Source organism: Pleurodeles waltl, chromosome 2_1 (genome assembly GCF_031143425.1).
Source record: "Pleurodeles waltl isolate 20211129_DDA chromosome 2_1, aPleWal1.hap1.20221129, whole genome shotgun sequence".
In the NCBI taxonomy this organism is placed as follows: domain Eukaryota; kingdom Metazoa; phylum Chordata; class Amphibia; order Caudata; family Salamandridae; genus Pleurodeles; species Pleurodeles waltl.
Window position 1 is genome coordinate 130,029,219 of NC_090438.1, and position 12,687 is coordinate 130,041,905.

The 12,687-nt window shown below is 46.5% G+C and overlaps 1 protein-coding gene across 2 annotated transcripts in view; it reads left to right on the forward strand.

Annotated features, from left to right (window-relative positions):
* Positions 1-12,687, forward strand: part of COL4A6 (collagen type IV alpha 6 chain) — an 823,409-nt gene that overhangs the window by 402,077 nt on the left and 408,645 nt on the right. For both annotated transcript variants that reach the window (XM_069211616.1, XM_069211626.1), the window contains exon 19: positions 12,562-12,672. In XM_069211616.1, coding sequence (XP_069067717.1) covers positions 12,562-12,672 — 111 coding nt within the window. The remainder of the gene's footprint in view (positions 1-12,561; positions 12,673-12,687) is intronic.

Here is a 12,687-nt window from a genome sequence, read left to right on the forward strand (position 1 = left end):
AGGTGTTGGTTCTCCACCAGCCGAGTCGGGGTCGCCGGGTGCAGTGTTGCAAGTCTCACGCTTCTTGCGGGGAGATTGCAGGGTTCTTTAAAGCTGCCCCTTTGGATAAAGTTGCAGTCTTTTTGGAGCAGGTCCGCTGTCCTCGGGAGTTTCTTGTCGTCGAAGCAGGGCAGTCCTCAGAGGATTCAGAGGTCGCTGGTCCCTTTGGAAGGCGTCGCTGGAGCAGAGTTCTTTGGAAGGCAGGAGACAGGCCGGTGAGTTTCTGGAGCCAAGGCAGTTGTTGTCTTCTGGTCTTCCTCTGCAGGGGTTTTCAGCTAGGCAGTCCTTCTTCTTGTTGTTGCAGGAATCTAATCTTCTAGGGTTCAGGGTAGCCCTTAAATACTAAATTTAAGGGCGTGTTTAGGTCTGGGGGGTTAGTAGCCAATGGCTACTAGCCCTGAGGGTGGGTACACCCTCTTTGCGCCTCCTCCCAAGGGGAGGGGGTCACAATCCTAACCCTATTGGGGGAATCCTCCATCTGCAAGATGGAGGATTTCTAAAAGTTAGAGTCACTTCAGCTCAGGACACCTTAGGGGCTGTCCTGACTGGCCAGTGACTCCTCCTTGTTGCTTTCTTTGTTCCCTCCAGCCTTGCCGCCAAAAGTGGGGGCCGTGGCCGGAGGGGGCGGGCAACTCCACTAAGCTGGAGTGCCCTGCTGGGTTGTGACAAAGGGGTGAGCCTTTGAGGCTCACCGCCAGGTGTTACAGCTCCTGCCTGGGGGAGGTGTTAGCATCTCCACCCAGTGCAGGCTTTGTTACTGGCCTCAGAGTGACAAAGGCACTCTCCCCATGGGGCCAGCAACATGTCTCTAGTGTGGCAGGCTGCTGGAACTAGTCAACCTACACAGACAGTCGGTTAAGTTTCAGGGGGCACCTCTAAGGTGCCCTCTGGGGTGTATTCTGCAATAAAATGTACACTGGCATCAGTGTGCATTTATTGTGCTGAGAAGTTTGATACCAAACTTCCCAATTTTCAGTGTAGCCATTATGGTGCTGTGGAGTTCGTGTTTGACAGACTCCCAGACCATATACTCTTATGGCTACCCTGCACTTACAATGTCTAAGGTTTTGTTTAGACACTGTAGGGGTACCATGCTCATGCACTGGTACCCTCACCTATGGTATAGTGCACCCTGCCTTAGGGCTGTAAGGCCTGCTAGAGGGTTGACTGACCTATACTTGCATAGGCAGTGAGAGGCTGGCATGGCACCCTGAGGGGAGTGCCATGTCGACTTACTCGTTTTGGTCTCACTAGCACACACCAGCTGGCAAGCAGTGTGTCTGTGCTGAGTGAGAGGTCTCCAGGGTGGCATAAGACATGCTGCAGCCCTTAGAGACCTTCCTTGGCATCAGGGCCCTTGGTACTAGAAGTACCAGTTACAAGGGACTTATCTGGATGCCAGGGTCTGCCAATTGTGGATACAAAAGTACAGGTTAGGGAAAGAACACTGGTGCTGGGGCCTGGTTAGCAGGCCTCAGCACACTTTCAATTGTAAACATAGCATCAGCAAAGGCAAAAAGTCAGGGGGCAACCATGCCAAGGAGGCATTTCCTTACAGTAACCATGCCAACAGTGGCATTTTCCTACACTAAGGCACACTCCACAAGGAAGAATGGGACAGACATTGCCTCTTCTTTCAAACACACCATTACAAGAGATTTGTATAGCAGCTAGGTCGGCATCCTCACACACCTTTACAAAACATTACTGCATAGTACAGGTGGGTCAGAAGGTACAAAAACATTTATTTTCAAATTCAAGTCCATCTTCCACCCATCCTCCACAAAACAACTATACCGCTAAGTAATCTATGCACAGCATGTGCATCCAGAAAAGATTCATGCTGCAAAATGTAAAGTTTCTTACCTGTAGGTGTAGTTTTGTAGCTTGAAGAATTTACTGGATTCACAAGAGAACCATCAACCTCCACCAGGAAGATCGAGAAGAAAATAAAAAGAATCTGAAAATGGTGACCAAACTTGGGAGCTTCCGGAGGCAGCAAAAACGATGTTACAAGGGACACCAAATGGAGATACTGTTGATGCCCACCAACAAACAAAACAAGAAAGAGAAGAAGGACTATTCAAACAAAGAACAGAAAAGAAAAGAAGGACTACAAAATACTGGAGTATTCCGGACCCAGCCACTAGCTGGCGATATAATGCACAGCATATGAATCCAGAAAATTCTTCAATCTGCAAACCTACACTTAACGATAAGAAACGGTTCGATGGCATCTGTCGCTGTAGATACACATGTTCTGCATAGCTCGCCATCTGGTGTTGGGTCGGAGTGTTACAAGTTGTTTTTCTTCGAAGAAGTCTTTCGAGTCACGGGACCGAGTGACTCCTCCTTTTGTCTCCATTGCGCATGGGCGTCGACTCCATCTTCGATTGTTTTCTTTCCGCCATCGGGTTCGGACGTGTTCCTGTCGCTCCGAGTTTCGGAACGGAAAGTTAGTAGATTTCGGAAGATTTTCGTCGGTATTGTTGCGTTCGGGATCGGCGTAGTTAGATTCGACACCGCATCGAAGATCGACGCGCTCCGGTGCCCTTCGGGGTAGTTTTCGAGCCCCCGTTGGGGCCTGGTCGGCCCGACCGCGTGTCCAACACCGCCGATGGAACAGACTCCGTTCCGTTTTTGTCCCAAATGCCACAACAAATACCCGTATACAGACCAACATTTGGTCTGTAACCTGTGCCTGTCACCTGAGGACAGTGAGGAGACTTGCGAAGCCTGTCGCGCGTTCCGGTCCCGAAAGACACTCAGTGACCGTCGAGCCAGGAGACTTCAGATGGCGTCCACGCCGACAGCGCACCGAGAGTTCGAGGAACAAGAGGTAGAAGAAACCTTTTCGATCCACGAATCGGACTCCGAGGAATTCGACGATCAAAGAACCGTGAGTAAGACGTCGAAAACAACACATAAGAAAAGTGACAAGGCCCAGGGGACGCCACTGCCACCAGGCCATGGCTCCACCCATAAGTTCGGTGACTGACCATCGGCACCGAAAAAGGCCAAAACAGTGCCGAGATCGTCCGACTCCGGTCGAGACACCAGCACGCAGCCTTCTCGGGATCGAGAAAGTGCTGGAGAGAAGCAACGACACCGAGATAGCGGTGTAGAAACGGCTCGACGCCGAGACAGCGGCACCGACGAAGATCGACGCCAAGGGGTTTCGACTCCAAAAAAGAAAAAAGCCACCTCGGAGCCGAAAAAAGATACAGGCAGGGTTTCGGTGCTGAAACAACCCGTAACCGACCCAGGTCCAGGCTCTTATACAGAGGAGCAATCACTGTCCTCTCAGATGCAAAAGCATAGGTTTGAGGAAGAGCTGCAATCCACCGAAGTGGACCATACGCAAAAACGTATTTTCATACAGCAGGGAACAGGAAGAATAAGCACCCTTCCCCCCTATTAGGAGAAAAAGGAGACTGGAGTTTCAAACAGACCAGGCGCCACAAACAAAAATGGTGAAAAAGGTGACTCCGCCACCCTCTCCTCCACCTGTACTTAACGTCTCACCAGCGCAAACTCCGTCACATTCCCCGGCTCACACCACCATGAGCCAAGGTGACCAGGATCAAGACACTTGGGACTTATATGACGCCCCAGTGTCGGACAACAGTCCGGAGGCATATCCAACAAAGCCCTCACCACCTGAAGACAGCACAGCATATTCTCAAGTGGTGGCTAGAACAGCACAATTCCACAACGTAAACCTCCACTCAGAACAAGTCGAGGATGACTTTTTATTCAACACCCTCTCCTCCACCCACAGCTCCTACCAAAGCCTGCCTATGCTGCCAGGTATGCTTCGGCACGCAAAGGAAATCTTCAAGGAGCCGGTCAAAAGTAGGGCAATAACGCCAAGGGTGGACAAGAAATATAAAGCACCTCCTACAGACCCTGTTTTCATCACCACACAGCTGCCACCAGATTCCGTCGTAGTGGGAGCAGCTCGGAAGAGAGCCAACTCCCACACATCTGGGGACGCACCACCCCCAGATAAAGAGAGCCGCAAGTTCGATGCAGCTGGGAAAAGAGTCGCAGTACAAGCTGCAAACCAGTGGCGCATCGCTAACTCTCAAGCACTACTTGCGCGCTATGACAGAGCCCATTGGGATGAGATGCAACACCTCATCGAGCATCTACCCAAGGAACTTCAAAAAAGGGCAAAGCAGGTGGTTGAGGAAGGACAGAACATATCAAATGACCAGATACAATCTTCTATGGACGCAGCAGACACAGCTGCAAGAACAATTAATACATCTGTGACCATTAGAAGGCACGCATGGCTAAGAACGTCTGGGTTCAAACCAGAGATACAGCAGGCAGTGCTCAATATGCCATTCAACGAAAAACAACTGTTCGGACCAGAAGTGGACACGGCAATCGAAAAACTTAAAAAAGACACTGACACTGCTAAAGCCATGGGCGCACTCTACTCCCCGCAGAGCAGAGGAACCTACAGCACCTTCCGCAAGACACCCTTTAGAGGGGGGTTTCGGGGTCAGGCCACACAAGCCAGCACCTCGCAGGCAACACCGTCCAGCTACCAGGGACAGTACAGGGGAGGCTTTCGGGGCCAATACAGAGGAGGGCAATTCCCTAGGAATAGAGGAAAATTTCAAAGCCCCAAAACCCCTACAACCAAGCAGTGACTCAGATGTCACTCACCCCCTCCACACAACACCAGTGGGGGGAAGAATAGGTCATTATTACAAAGCATGGGAGGAAATAACTACAGACACTTGGGTCTTAGCAATTATCCAACATGGTTATTGCATAGAATTCCTACAATTCCCTCCAAACATACCACCAAAAGCACAGAAATTGTCAAAACAACATTCCGACCTTCTGGAAATAGAAGTTCAAGCACTATTGCAAAAGAATGCAATCGAATTAGTACCAATCACACAAACAAACACAGGAGTCTATTCACTGTACTTCTTAATACCAAAAAAGGACAAAACACTGAGACCAATCCTAGACCTCAGAATACTAAACACCTACATCAAATCAGACCACTTTCACATGGTCACGCTACAAGAGGTGTTACCATTGCTAAAACTACAGGACTACATGACAACCTTAGACCTCAAAGACGCGTATTTCCATATACCAATACATCCATCTCACAGAAAATACCTACGGTTCGTATTCAAAGGAATACATTACCAATTCAAAGTATTGCCTTTTGGTTTAACAACCGCACCAAGAGTCTTTACAAAATGTCTAGCAGTAGTGGCTGCACACATCAGAAGGCAGCAAATACATGTATTCCCGTATCTAGACGATTGGCTAATCAAAACCAATTCACTAACAAAGTGCTTACAACACACAAATCAAATCATACAAACCCTCTACAAACTAGGTTTCACCGTCAACTTTTCAAAATCCAACATTTTGCCGTGCAAAGTACAACAATACCTGGGAGCCATAATAGACACAACAAAAGGAGTAGCCACTCCAAGTCCACAAAGAATTCAAAATTTCAACAAGATCATACAACGCATGTATCCAACACAAACAATACAAGCAAAGATGATATTACAACTCCTAGGCATGATGTCTTCATGCATAGCCATTGTCCCGAACGCAAGACTACACATGAGGCCCTTACAACAGTGCCTAGCATCACAATGGTCACAAGCACAGGGTCACCTTCTAGATCTGGTGTTGATAGACCGCCAAACTTACCTCTCGCTTCTATGGTGGAACAGTATAAATTTAAACAAAGGGCGGCCATTCCAAGACCCAGTGCCACAATACGTAATAACAACAGATGCTTCCATGACAGGGTGGGGAGCACACCTCGATCAACACAGCATGCAAGGACAATGGAACGTACATCAAACAAAACTGCATATAAATCACCTAGAAATGCTAGCAGTTTTTCACGCATTGCGGGCTTTCCAACCAATTATAACTCACAAATACATTCTTGTCAAAACAGACAACATGACAACTATGTATTATCTAAACAAACAGGGGGGGACACACTCAACGCAGTTGAGTCTTCTAGCACAGAAAATATGGCGATGGGCAATTCACAACCACATTCGCCTAATAGCGCAGTTTATTCCAGGGATCCAGAATCAACTTGCAGACAATCTCTCTCGAGATCACCAACAAGTCCACGAATGGGAAATTCACCCCCAAGTTCTAAACACTTACTTCAGACTCTGGGGAACACCTCAAATAGACTTGTTTGCAACAAGAGAGAACGCAAAATGCCAAAACTTCGCATCCAGATACCCACACAGGCAGTCCCAAGGCAATGCCCTATGAATGAACTGGTCAGGGATATTTGCCTACGCTTTTCCTCCTCTCCCTCTCCTTCCTTATCTGGTAAACAAATTGAGTCAAAACAAACTCAAACTCATTTTAATAGCACCAACTTGGGCAAGGCAACCCTGGTACACAACACTGCTAGACCTATCAGTAGTACCCCACATCAAATTGCCCAACAGGCCGGATCTGTTAACACAACACAACCGACAGATCAGACATCCAGATCCAGCATCGCTGAATCTAGCAATCTGGCTCTTGAAATCCTAGAATTCGGACACTTACAACTTACCCAAGAATGTATGGAAGTCATAAAGCAAGCCAGAAGGCCGTCCACTAGGCACTGCTATGCAAGTAAATGGAAGAGGTTTGTCTGTTACTGCCATCATAATCAGATCCAACCTATACACGCAACTCCAAAGGATGTAGTGGGTTACTTGCTTCACTTACAGAAATCTAGCCTAGCCTTCTCTTCCATTAAAATACACCTTGCGGCAATATCTGCATACCTGCAGACTACCTATTCAACTTCCCTATATAGGATACCAGTCATTAAAGCATTCATGGAAGGGCTTAAAAGAATTATACCACCAAGAACACCACCTGTTCCTTCATGGAACTTAAATGTTGTCTTAACAAGACTCATGGGTCCACCTTTTGAACCCATGCACTCTTGCGAAATACAGTTCCTCACCTGGAAGGTTGCATTTCTCATCGCCATTACATCTCTAAGAAGAGTAAGCGAAATTCAGGCGTTTACAATACAAGAACCTTTTATACAACTACACAAAAATAAAGTCGTCCTAAGGACTAATCCTACATTTTTACCAAAGGTTATTTCACCGTTCCACCTAAATCAAACAGTGGAACTACCAGTGTTCTTCCCACAGCCAGTTTCCGTAGCTGAGAGGGCACTACATACATTAGATGTCAAAAGAGCATTAATGTACTACATTGACAGAACGAAAAACATCAGAAAGACTAAACAACTATTTATTGCATTCCAAAAACCTCATGCAGGAAACCCAATATCAAAACAAGGTATAGCCAGATGGATAGTTAAATGCATCCAAATCTGCTACCTTAAAGCAAAACGACAACTGCCCATTACACCAAGGGCACACTCAACCAGAAAAAAAGGTGCTACCATGGCCTTTCTAGGAAACATCCCAATGCAAGAAATATGTAAGGCAGCCACATGGTCTACGCCACACACGTTCACCAAGCACTACTGTGTAGACGTGCTATCCGCACAGCAAGCCACAGTAGGTCAAGCCGTGTTAAGAACGTTATTTCAAACCACTTCCATTCCTACAGGCTGAGCCACCGCTTTTGGGGAGATAACTGCTTACTAGTCTATGCAGAACATGTGTATCTACAGCGACAGATGCCATCGAACTGAAAATGTCACTTACCCAGTGTACATCTGTTCGTGGCATCAGTCGCTGGAGATTCACATGTGCCCACCCACCTCCCCGGGAGCCTGTAGCAATTCGGAAGTTAGCTTCAACTTTGTATATTTGTATATATATTATTTTAGCCTTAAATAGGTACATACTTAGTCACTCCATTGCATGGGCACTATTACTACAACACAACTCCTACCTCACCCTCTGCGGGGAAAACAATCGAAGATGGAGTCGACGCCCATGCGCAATGGAGACAAAAGGAGGAGTCACTCGGTCCCGTGACTCGAAAGACTTCTTCGAAGAAAAACAACTTGTAACACTCCGACCCAACACCAGATGGCGAGCTATGCAGAACATGTGAATCTCCAGCGACTGATGCCACGAACAGATGTACACTGGGTAAGTGACATTTTCATTACGCTTTCCTGTCATTGTAGCTTAGGCAGAATGACATATGTATCAGACACCAAACATGTGGCCAAACTCTGCTCCTGCCCCAGAGTATTACTCTTTGAAGCATATACGATTATTTTGCAATAAGATGTAGCCACTATCATTAGAATCTTTTTACGCTTGTGGCTTCAGAAGCATTCAAATGTGCTACAGAGAAGTAGTGGATTCAGGATGAGTTAATAATAACAAGATTGATGTGAGGAGAATGTGGCCAGACCTCACGAGGTAAGAACAATATAGAATATTACATTGGATGCTATTGAAAGAATAAGATGTTTCTTAGGCTTTCCAGCCATACAAAGTCTAGGATGGAAAATGAATATTTAAGGTCCAATTGTTTTCCAAGCCATCAGAGAAAATGTGCTGCGATTAATGAACATAGGGTTTTTAATATGTGCTTCCATTGCAATTATAAATTGGAGGGTTGTATAAATCAGTCCTAAATCACTAAGGAAATCATGGAAAAACAATGTTGGACATATTATGCAGTGGCCCCAAAAACAGTTCATTTGTAGTGCAGGCTTTTGAGCTGGCCACGCAAGATATGGGATTTTCCTCCAAAGACGACTGATAATGCTGGCTAGAGGGCACAAAGAAAAATATGTGCTGACTCTAGCTTCGAAGTGATTGAGCTTTTTTTCCAATGGACAGTTCCAGATTCTGCCATGAAGAACATTTTATCAATGTCAAAACACAGTAAGCAAACGGTGCCTTTAAAAAATAGGACTTTAGAGCTTTTACAAGCTGACTCCAAGACATTCACCACTATTGACGTTGAAACACACAACAGTTAACAACTTCACAGTAGATTTACAAATGAATAAATACCTTCTCTGTCAAAAGAAAAAGACACCAATAAGACTAATGTCAAGACCCTTAATCTAAATTTCCTTCCACCCAGCATTCCCCCAAGTCTCCCAATAAAGATGGTACATTACTTGTGTGTGTAGGCCTACTGCACGCGACAGGAAATGCCCCAAAACACAACATGGACACATCACATTTTCCCAAAGAAAACTGACCTGTTTTTTGCAAAGTGCCTAGCTATGGATTTTGGCCTCTAGCTCAGCTGGCACCTAGGAAAACCTAGCAAACCTGGACATTTCTGAAAACTAGACACCTAGGGGAACCCAGGATTGGGTAACTTGTGGTGCTCTCACCAGGGCTTGTAACCCAGAATCCTTAGCAAACCTCACAATGTGGCCCAAAAACACTTTTTCCTCACATTTCGCAAAGTTCTGGAATCTGAGGGGAGGCACAAACTTCCATCTACCCAGCATTCCCTCAGGTCTCCCGATAAAAATGGTACCTCACTTCTACGGGTTGGCCTAGTGCCCACAAATAGAAATGCCACAAAACACTATGTGGACACATCAAATTATCAAATACAAAAAAAACTACCTGTTTTAGCTGGGGGCGGTTGGTTGACTTGCGTTTTTGGTCCTGGGCTCAGCTGCCATAAAGGGAAGCCTACCAAACCCAAACATTTCTGAAAACTAGACACCTGAGGGAGTTTAGGGAGGTGTGACTTGCGCGGATCCTCCACTGTTTTCTTACCCAGAATCCTAAGCAACCTCAAATTTAGCTAAAAAAATCACATTTTTCCCACATTTCTGTGTGGGATCACCGCAACAGCACAAATTTCCTACCACCCAACGTTCCCCTGTCTTACGGTAAAATTTTTACCTCTCTTGTGTAGATGGGCCAAGTGCCTGTGACATGGAAGTGCCAAAAACATGTCGAAAATGAGGGGAAACCAAAGCGAGTCCAAACGGCAGTTTGAAAAAAACGTTTTTAGGCTGACAAGTGGGGCAGAATTTTTATCGATATAGATGCGACAATGCTGGGTGGTAGGAATTTTGTGGATTCCTGCAGATTCCGTAAGGTTCTATCACAAAAATGTGCGAAAAATGTGTGATTTCCAGCAAAGTTGGAGGTTTGCAGGGCATTGTGTTTAATAAAATGGTGTGGAGTACATGTGAAGCACACCACCCTGGACTCACTCAGATGTTTAGTTTTCAGATGTGTCTAGGTCTCATAGATTTTTCTACATGGCAGCATCCCAAAGTCCAAAAAGTCCAGCCCTCACCATTCCAAGTGGGTCGATTTTGAGAGTTAGACAAGCTCTCATGGCCCAAATGTAAAACCAAAACCCAAAATAATCAAATGTCCGCTTGCTTGCTATGGGAAAAGATGTTTGAGTGTGCGGGGGGAGAGCTGAAAGACTGTTACCCCCCCTCCAGTTGGGGGGGGCATAACCACCCCACTATGTTTTATATTTTTTTGTATTCCCTGGGATCTAGTAGGCTTTCTGCACCCCGCCCCACCTGGGGAGTGGATCGGGGGTAATTGCCCCATCTGCCCACCGGTGGTCAGAACAACTTTGTCCCCATTTATTTAGGGTGGGGGCATGCCCATAACCCCACCCTCTTATTTAAATTTTTTTTTTAACTTCCCTGGTGGGGTTTCTGCCCCCCCTTGGAGGCAGATGGGCCTTACAAAAATAGGCTGATCTGCCCCCAAGAAATGGCCAACAGTAATGTGCTCCCATGGGGAGTGACCCTTGCCCAAGGGGCTGCCCCCCACCCAAAAAAATACACACACACCCCAATCCCTGGTGCCTGAGTGGTTTCCCCCCCCTACTAGAAATAGGCCGATCTGCCCCCAAAGGGGCAGAAATGGCCTAAAATAAATTTGCCCCCCAATCCGCCCCCAGGGGAGTGACTGTTGCCTAAGGGGATCGCACCCCTTGCGTGAAATTGCTGCAAAAAAAAAAAAATCCCTGGTGTCTAGTGGTTAATAAAAATAGGCCGATCTGCCCCCAAGGGGGGCATCTATGGCCTGAAGATAATTTGCCCCCCCCAGGGGAGCGACCCTTGCCTAAGGAGTGTGCACGTGTAAACGTGTAAAAAATAAAACAAAGACAAAAAAAAATTATATCCCTGGTGTCTAGAGGTTTGTGATCGGCCTATCACAATACGCTGATGGGCAGAAAAGGTCTTAAATATAATGCCCCCTAGGGGAGCGACCCTTGTCAAAGGGGTCGCTCCCTTTTATTGTTTATATAAAAAAGAACTTCCTGGTGTTTAGTGGTCATTACTGCAGCCTGGTCACTTCACGATCGGGCTGCAGAAATGCTCAGAGAGGCATCAGAGGAAAGGAAATGCCTTTCCTTTCCTTTGGTGCCTCTCCCGCTCCCAGCCCGGGATCGGAAAAGCATTTCTCTTCCGATCTGCATGGTGGCGGCGGCCTCTGATTATGTCAGCACACATCAGACGTCACTGGGGGGGTCAAGGGAGGTGATTCCACTTCTATCCCTGCCCATGAGATAGGGGTGCCAGGCCCTCAGGGGGAGCGCTAGCGCTGCCCCGAGGGCCCATACATGGACAATGTGGTTACGTCCCTGCTGACGCCTGAGCGCCATGGCAGCGGATGTAACCATCTTGCCCCGTGCACCCAAGGGGTTAAAGCCGAATCTAGGGTCTGGTTAGTTTTGAAATACAATGATTGGGCTTTAGTTCTAGAGGTTGTAATGTGCTCCTCATACAGTACCATTGATAGCAAACCAAGGAAGAGAGGAAACGTGTTTGGTCAAGGGCTCTCTACTCCCATATACCACTATACAGTGTCTATACAGTGTCTTCGCCAGCAAGACAGGAAAACATCAAGAGACAAAAAACACCTCTTGAAGGGCCCTTTTCTGTCATTCACCACCATATAATACCTTTACTTGCAAATCAGGAAAACATAAAGCGGGAAAATACACTTTGTGAAGGACACTTTACTCCAATCAGCAGTGACCTGCCTAAACTCTGATAGCAAAGGCAAACAGGTAATGGCAAAGCAAATTGGTCCGACCTTGGCTGTCAGCCTTTTTGGCTTTCCCAATGTTTATTTTCGTTGTCCATGTTTTTTATTAAGACACAGGAGTGGCTCAGTGTCCTTGATGGAGGATCTGCCAGTACCTAAAACAAGCATTGTCTATTTATATATTTTTTTGTAATGTGAAACCACATACTAAACCTCTAGTCCCTGGCAGGGCAGGGAAATCTTATTGTGCTACACATTGTATAAGAACATATTGTCATCACTCACAGTCATGTAAACCAGTGGCTGAAGTGTGCTAACCCTGTGCCCCATCCTGTATGTCATGGTGCGTGTGAGCAAAGTGTGAATGACACTAAAGCATGCCACTGGATGAAAGGCCGACTGGAAGTCCTTGTCAGTAAACACATATAGCATTTTCTAGTAGAAACAAAAAGTCTCAGCTAATGAGAGACCTAAAAAGGTTGTGGTTCCAGCACTGTCACTGTTTTTATATTTTGTGACCTACGTAATGCTTCTTGGCCTGTGTACTATTTTGTAGGTCCTCCTGGAGATCCTGGATTTCCAGGGCTACAAGGTCTCTTTGGAGATGAAGGATTTAGTGGGCCACCTGGACCACCTGGACCACCTGGCTACCCAGCTGACATTCCAGGTAAGACATATATTT